We start from the raw sequence: 8522 nt of genomic DNA on the forward strand, positions 1-8522 counted from the left end.
CCATGAGATTATGAGATTATTTCAGAGATTATGGCATCTGAAACCCACAATGTTAAAAAACGGAACTTTTGTAATAATACTGAGGATCATTCCATTGATATTCCCAGAAAGAGGAACTCTAATTTCACTAATAAGAACATGAAGGAGGTTAGGAAATCTCCCAAAAATAGTTGGCTGCTTACATAACTAGACAGAAGGCCCATCATCAAACGATAGTGGCTTTTTTCCTGAGGATAGAAGATCTCGGGGTTGTGGTGGACTGCCTTCCTGAGCTCACCAATACTTTGCAGGAAGAAAAACAATACATCTTACTCGGCTGCTGTGTAGACTTGTGACCTCTAGTAAAGTCACTACTTATGAGCAAATTTGAAGAGTAGGTAATATTTGGTTTAAACTGGCTTCAAGCAGTTATAAAAAGGTGGTGGTCAGAATTGTCATCCAAAACAGAAATTAAAAATGATGGAAATATTCAGATTTTAAAACAACAGTGAAGTGGGCTATGGGAACAGGAAAACCATCTGACTTTGGTTCCAGGATACACTGGTAATATAGCTAAGGATGTAGATGCTTATTTATTACAATTGCATTGAGAAGTTTCTGCTGCTAAAGAATATGTGGTTCAGAACATCCCAGGACTATATGATTTCCAGAAAAAAGTCTCTTCTGAAAACTTTGAACTATGGAAGAAATAAAAAACATTTTTTCTTTTAAAAAGTCATGCAATGAAATCCTAACAATCTACTTCACATTGAAGTGGGAAACTATCCCAAAGGAGCAGCTTCAACTTCAATGAGGTGAATGTGCACTATGAAGATTGTTGGTCATTGCTGTGTTTGGAATTTATATGTTTAAGAACTACTGGATCTTAATGCACTCCTGCATATTGCATAGTATAACTTATACTATGTGGAAAAGTAACAAAGGACTTAATACTAGGAACCACAAAGACCAATCATCATGAATTTTCTTAAGATCGTGTTTTATAAGAATACACTTAAATGTGTGCAGCTATTTTCTTATGTTGAAAAAACAAAGTTTAAAACATCCTAGCAAATAATCAATATTAAATTGTTCTTGTTCACACTGAGATACTACTGTGTATCCAAAATGCCTTAATTATTAATAAGCCAATGTGTTAAAATACCAAGATCTGTTTTTTCAAAAAGGAAACCAACCATGCTTCTGACGTGTTAAAATCATAGAATTAAATCACCTGTTTACATTCATGTAGAATGTTGTGGAAACTTACTTCACATCATTTTTAAAACTTGATAATATTTTTAGTATCTCTGATTTTCTTTTTGTCAGCATTATCATGGCATGTATGTATGTGTTATACCTATAATAAAAAAACAAAAAATGAATATGTGTGTGTATGAATGCTTAACTGGAAATGTTGGAGTTAGCTAATTTATGTTCACTTTTTATTGTATATGGATTTCTAATATTTTTAGTTCTGTATCATTTAAGTGTCTTTCATTGGAGTAAATTCACTAAATATTTCTTTTAAAAAGGCCTACAGATGGAAAGATAAAAGTATAGAAAGATGAATGTGTGAATGCTCAAACTAATGAAAAATCTCAAAGATTGAATTCATGCTTTGTGACAATATAAAACCCTTTCTGTATTCTCAATTTGTGTTGCAGAATAAAAAGCAAATATTAGCACATGAGGAGTCAGAGACGGAGTTTGGGTCCAGCAAGCAGTGTCATCTGAGACAACTCCAACAACTGAAGAAAAAATTGCTAGCCCTTCAGCAAGAACTGGAGTTTCGCACGGAGGAGTTGCAGACTTCCTATTGTTCCCTCCTGCAATATCAATCTATCCTAGAGAAAGAGACTTGTGACCTGGTTCAACTTCATCATCACTGCAAACTGAAAGAAGATGAGGTATAGCTAGAACAGCTACAGAAATGTCCTACATGTGCATGTGCCTATAGAAATCAGACCAACCCTATTAGAAAGCAAACAGGATGTAAAGAGGGGAGGATCTCAAAATATTGAGCAGGTTTTATAAACTTTCTGTATTTCGTTTTTTATTTTTTAAAGCTGACCAGAAGGAGACCAGACAGATATACTTGAATGAGAGCCCCAGTATTAATATGCATGGTGTGTGTGCGTGTTTGTGTGTGTGTGTCCATCTTTTCTATTACCATTGCAACTTAAACGCAAAAGACTCAAGGTCTCTAAAGGTTAAAAAAGAGGAATAATGTCACCAACACGATCCCTGAAGACAAAGCGGGTGCATAAGCAAATGCAGTAAAGAAAGCTGATGGTGCCTGGCTATCAAAAGATATAGCATCTGGGGTCTTAAAGGGTTGAAGATAAATAAGTGGCCATCTAGCTGAGAAGCAACAAAACCCACATGGAAGAAGCACACCAGTCTGTGTGATCACGAGGTGTCGATAGGATCAAGTATCAGGCATCAAAGACCAGAACAAAAAAATCATATCATTGTGAATGAGGGGGAGTATGGAGTGGGGACCCAAAGCCCATATGTAAGTAAATGGACATCCCCTTACAGAAGGGTGTCGGGGAGGAGGGAAGCCAGTCAGGGTGCTGTATAGCACCGATGAGACATACAACTCTCCTCTAGTTCTTTAATGCTTCCTCCCCCAACCCGCTATTATGACCCCAGTTTTACCTTACAAATCCAGCTAGACCAGAGCATGTACATGGGTACAGAAAGAGCTGGAAACACAGGGAGTCCAGGACACATAAACCCCTGAGAGTATCAATACCAGGAGGGTAAGGGGATGGTGGGGGGAGAAAGAGGTAACCGATCACAATGATCTACATATAACCCTCTCCCAGGGAGATGGACAACAGAAAAGTGGGTGAAGGGAGACATTGGTCAGTGTAAGACATGAAAAAATAATAATAATCTATAAATTATCAAGGGTTCATGAGGGAGGGGGTGGGGAAGGGAGAGGAAAAATGAGGAACTGATACCAAGGGCTCAAGTAGAAAGCAAATGTTTTGAAAATGATGATGGAAACAAATGTACAAATGTGCTTGACACAATGAATGGATGTATGGATTGTGATGAGTTGTATGAGCCCCCGATAAAAACAAATTTTTAAAGAGGAATAAAGTCCACTAAATCAACCATTCTTAGAAAACTAATTTTTGATAATATATAAATAACTAGCAGCTGCACGGTTGATAACTAGACAGTTAATTTGAGTTGATCCTCAAAAGTATCAGATCAGTCATTTTTCCAAACTGGAAGTTTAGAACATACAGACCTACCTTAATTGTATTCTGCATATTCGTTTCTCTTCATGGTCCATGGTAGTATCTGTTAAACAAGAGGTAACGTCCCTTTAGAACGCCAAGTAAATCCCAAAGGCCAAAGGCTACAGAACGAACACCAGGTAGACAGGGATGACGCCACAAGCAATAAAGCCACGAGTCCTGTGTACTCGGGCAGGCAAATGCTTCTGTAGAGTCCCCCTCACATCTTCTTTCAGCGTTAAAGATAAAATTCCAAGGAGTGTCCTGGACAGTGCTATTGCTTAAGGACTAACTCCAGGGGTTTTATGAGAACTTTTTAAGGAACCGCAGTGGCCTAGTGACATGAAGATTTGCTTTAAGTGACTAAGAGCAGGAACAGAGACGGGTGAGGCAAGGCCTGTGGGTTAACAAAGTTAGGGCAGGCCTGTGTTAAATATGGCTGGTTTAATTTAAAGCAAGTCCAGGCTTGGTAACGTGACCACAAATGCACTGGGATTCTTTTGAGCTATATCTAACAGAAAACTCCAAAGTAATAGTGGCATAAATAAGATAATGATGATTTATATTCCATATAAAAGAAGTTTAGAGGTAAGTCATGCAGTACAGTCACCGGTGGTTGCATGTATCATTTGGTACCCAGATGCCTACCTTTGGTTAAAAGCTTTGATCAGCTCAAAACATCCATTCTCTAGGTCACTAAAGTATTGCTGGCACTCCAACTATCACATCCTTGTACCAACTAAGCAGGATGAAGGGGCAGGTATGGAATAAAAACACAATCCTCCTCCTAAAGACACTTTCCGGAAGCACCAGGCAACACCTGCACTTACCTGTCGATGCCCATAAGTTAGCCACATGGCCACAGCTAGTTAGTAGGGAGTCTCAGAAATGAGGTGTTTTCATTAGGTGTATTGCCTCCCAAGTAAAGTCTAGTAAGGTGGTAAGGAAGAATTGATATGAGATTTGGCAAGTAAGAGTCACTGTCACAGATCCCAACCTGGGAAAACTTCAGCGGATTGGAGGAAAGCATTGGAAAATGATTCTAGGCATTCTGTAAATTCTCCCAGCATGAACTATTAGCTACACAGAAGCATCAAAATTCTGTCTTAAATCTAGGTTCTCCCCGAAATAGACCTAAAGACAAAGATTTAAATGAAAGTAGTTAATTTGGGAGGTGATCTAAGGAAGCCTAGTGAGGGATTGGGAAGTCAGACAGAGAAGGGCAAAAAGTCTATTAAGCCAGTGGACCATTGAGGTTCAGATTCTCTGAGAAACTCTGGGAGATGATGTGGAACATGCCTCAGCGTGATCTCAGCCAGCTTTACTGAGTCATCGTGGAAGCTGTTCCTGGGCATAGGAACTTGCCAGCATCTCTGCCTGCACTCCTTACCCCTCTGACTGAGGGTTCTGAGACCGAAGGAACCCAGGCAAAGATGCAGAGATGCCATCTGAATGAGTTGTGAGTGCCAAGAATAGACGTGTGTCGCTGGCAGTTTGAAGTGTTAAACCACATAATACTCTTTTCCCCTTCTTATCTAATAAGCATCTCAGCCTCAATGACTCTTTCCTAAGAAGAGTCTGAAAAGGTGGGCAGAACACATTAGCGTAAACCAACAGACCTTGTTCTAGAAGGATTCTACACTGCACTATTTGAACCCAAAAGGCTTCTTTGGTAACTAATTCAAGTCACCACACCTTATCACAATCACCTTTATACATTTGTTGCTAATTTTAAATTTTCTCTCCCCATGATTTAAAAGATGGGAAATTCTATGTATCCCCCAAGCACATTGCTCATACTTAAAAGTTAGACATTTTATTAGATTGTACTATAAATTTCAACTAAATAATATTCCAAAATATTTGGCCATTTGGCTAACTAATAAATTGATTAGAAAGAAAAGGAACCAAATTAAAGATCATGAAATTCCCAGAGGAATTCTGGTCACTGCCCCCATTATTTTTTTTTTAATTCTCTCTCTTTTTAACTTTGTATTGGAAATTGGGTGGAAGTTTATAGAACAGATCAGTTTTCCATGCAAGAGTTCACACACATTTTGTTTCGTGTCATTGATTGCAATCCCATAATGTAAGGTCACTTATTCCACTTCTACTCTCTTTCCTTTTTCCACCCCTCTTCCTTGTCCTTGGGTAAATGCTGCTCTTTCGATCTTGAATGTTTGATTATTCGGAGGTGTGCATATCTCGCTAGTGTTGTTTCCCTTGTACACCTATCTATTGTGTGACTGAAAACTGACCCATGAGGATGAGTTCATTTCCAGACCTGAACGGTGACTAAGAGCCATAGTCTCAGGGAGCCACTATTATCTCTTAGGATTCTTGCTGACATGGGCCTATGTGCATGAGATGCTCGATATTTTCTAAATTAGATCTCTAAAAGATACTGAGGAAAGAAACAATACTAGCTTTGTAAGTCCTTTAAAACTATAAAGCAAAAAAAAAACAACTATGAAGCTTATAAATTCATTCTTATTAAACAAATACTTATTGAATTCCTACCATATGCCAAGCAGACCAGGAAAGAGAGTTTACTTTTAGGACTTTACTATCTAAACCAGTGGTTCTCAACCTTCCTAATGCCGCGACCCTTTAATACAGTTCCTCGTGTTGTTCTGACCCCCCAACCATAAAATTATTTTCATTGCTACTTCATCATTGTCATTTTGCTACTGTTGTGAATCGGGCCACACCCCCCCCCCAAAATGGGTCGTGACCCACAGGTTGAGAACTGCTGATCTAAACAATACTCTCCTTTTGCTTCTAATTATTAACATTCTGAAGTAATGTAGCTTTTCGATCTGTGCTGGACCTAGTCTGTTGACCTGGGTTTCTAGTTGAGTCATAAGACTCCTCTGTATAGTATCTTATAGCCATCTCCTTCCCTTATTAGATGCTCTCATGGGCAAAGTGTGGTTTTATTCCTTCACCAACAGGTGATTCTCTATGAGGAGGAAATGGGAAATCACGATGAAGAGAACACAGGGAAGAAGCTACGGATAGCACACGAACAACTCACCTTGGCCGGGGACAAGATTGCCTCCCTAGAAAGGAGCTTAAACCTCTACAAGGATAAATACCAGACTTCCCTGAGCAACATTGAGTTACTAGAGTGTCAAGTGAAGATGTTGGAAGGGGAGCTGAATGGAATCGTGGTTCAGGTAGGACATAAACCAGATCTGTCGGACCTGGAGCTCCAGCAAGTGGACATGCTCCCAGGGGGCCCCCTGAAACAGCCCCAGCCTCCTCCATTGGAAACCCAAACCATCCAGCAGCCATCAGTGACAAGTGTTAATAGCCATCAGGTTTCAACATTCTAACTTTGACATCTGCTTTATGGTTGCTCCTCAGCAACCTTGATGTTCCTTGATTGACAAGAACTGTCCACTTCAAATCAGGGAGAAAGAATTCCTAAATGAGCTATGACTCTCCTCTGTTCTCAGGGGGGAGTGAGGGAGGGAGGGTGATGAGTCAGGGCACCACTAGCTCACAAGACTCATGCACACAATGATTTCGGTCTCAAAGAGGAGGAGAAATCCATGAGACACGGGAAGGAAATACCAAAATACCTGGAGTTGGTTCTTTCTTCCAGCCAAGTGATACCACAATATAGGTTTCTATGGAGATTAAAACGTGAAGTCCACTTTCGGCTTCCATCACTTTACTCTCCTCCCTAGTCAATCACTTAAACGACGACGTCTTGGGAATCTTTCTGGGCCTTTGCTATGCAGTTGTACACACAAACGAGTAGAGTATTCTTCCTTACCTAAATAGATTGTATACCTGTGGTTCTATAAACTCACTTTTTAAATTAATATCTTAATTTATTTTAGTGTCTGTGTGGTAGCTATAGAATGGACATACCATCTCTTGACTTATTTTCCTCTGTGTTACATATAAAAACTGCAATGAATGTTCTTATTTTTATAGAGTAATTTCCTGAAATGGAAAAGCTGGGTCAAAGGATATGCTTATGTGTTTACCTTTAATATTCAAAATAGTTTTGCCTTGCTACGGGTTTACACTGTTACTTACATACTATTAAGTGTGTTTCACCATACCCACACTGTATGTTTTCAGTCTTTTTTAATTTTGACATATGATTAATAGGAAAAAAAGTTTTTTTCTCATTCCCACTTTCATTTGTTTTAGTTCTAATAGACATTAAGTAGACTCTGAGACAGATTAGCAAGATTAGGAAAAGCTCTTGATAGCAATACCTGTGACAGGAAGGAGGAGGAAGTAGGGTTGGTGAAAGGGAGATACTGAACTGTGAAGGCCTCAGCTATGAGACACTTTAAGGCTGAAATGGACCCTCGGGTCTGCCCTAAATTGGAGGGAGAGGGCTGAACTTGATACTTCCAGGTACAGCAGTTATTAAACGTGAGCTGCACCTAGAGACAGGTATGATGTTGGGCACGATCATTTTCTTCAACTGAGGCAGTCCCCAAAGAGGGCTGACAGCTGAGAGCTATCTTTGAGCAGCACTCCCAGAAGCAGAGGAAGTACATCCTTCATTCCTGAAGGGGGTCTGGAAGGTATATCCCAGTGTGCACCACACTAACAAAATACTGCACACTATTCATAAGTATATCAAGCATCCATGTAGATTTCTGTCTTGTGAATTACTTGGTCAGATCATTTCCCGATTTTTATTGGGCAATCTTTTTGCTCTGATTTACAGAAGCTTCTTAATAAATTATAATCATAATAATATTAATATTAATTCATTACCTATGTTATAAATGTTTGTCCCAGTCTGTTACTTTTTATTTTACTTAACTAATGGAATTTTTCACTATATAGAAGTTATTCATTGTTATGGAGTTGACTCTGTTAGTCTTTCTTTATAGATTCTAGGTTTTATGTCTTGCTTGGGAAGCTCTTCCTCCATTCCCCAAATTGTAAAAACTTATTTTATCTTTCCATTTAGCACTTTTATAACTTTATATTGTCATCTTTTGCTCATGTATTTGTAAAACTCTGATTTGTGACTTTCTACATGAATCTACCTTATACACTTAATCCTCAAATTGACACCAGATTATATAACTACCACAGACCACCCCTTGTCAATTTGACACTTTGACATACTTCTTTAGCCACATATAATTTTTAACAAAACAATAATAAAATCATATCTGTACCTAACAGTATAAAACTAAAATACACACAATTCAATATGTGCCACCCTCATTTAAATATGATTCTATGAGTGAACAAAACAAAAATACCCTACGCCTAGCAACTGCAATTAAATAATACCTA

General features: G+C 38.7%; 1 protein-coding gene across 1 annotated transcript in view; it reads left to right on the top strand.

Moving 5' to 3' along the window:
* The first annotated feature begins 1646 nt into the window (after nucleotides 1–1646).
* PMFBP1 (polyamine modulated factor 1 binding protein 1) overlaps nucleotides 1647–8522 on the top strand; it is a 33489-nt gene continuing 26613 nt past the window's right edge. The window contains exons 1-2 of the mRNA XM_045293837.1: nucleotides 1647–1889; nucleotides 6191–6415. Coding sequence (XP_045149772.1) covers nucleotides 6212–6415 — 204 coding nt within the window. The 5' untranslated portion in view covers nucleotides 1647–1889; nucleotides 6191–6211. The remainder of the gene's footprint in view (nucleotides 1890–6190; nucleotides 6416–8522) is intronic.

This window comes from Echinops telfairi, unplaced genomic scaffold (assembly GCF_000313985.2).
Source record: "Echinops telfairi isolate 266 unplaced genomic scaffold, ASM31398v2 ScPeMD7_2291;HRSCAF=2852, whole genome shotgun sequence".
Lineage (NCBI taxonomy): Eukaryota > Metazoa > Chordata > Mammalia > Afrosoricida > Tenrecidae > Echinops > Echinops telfairi.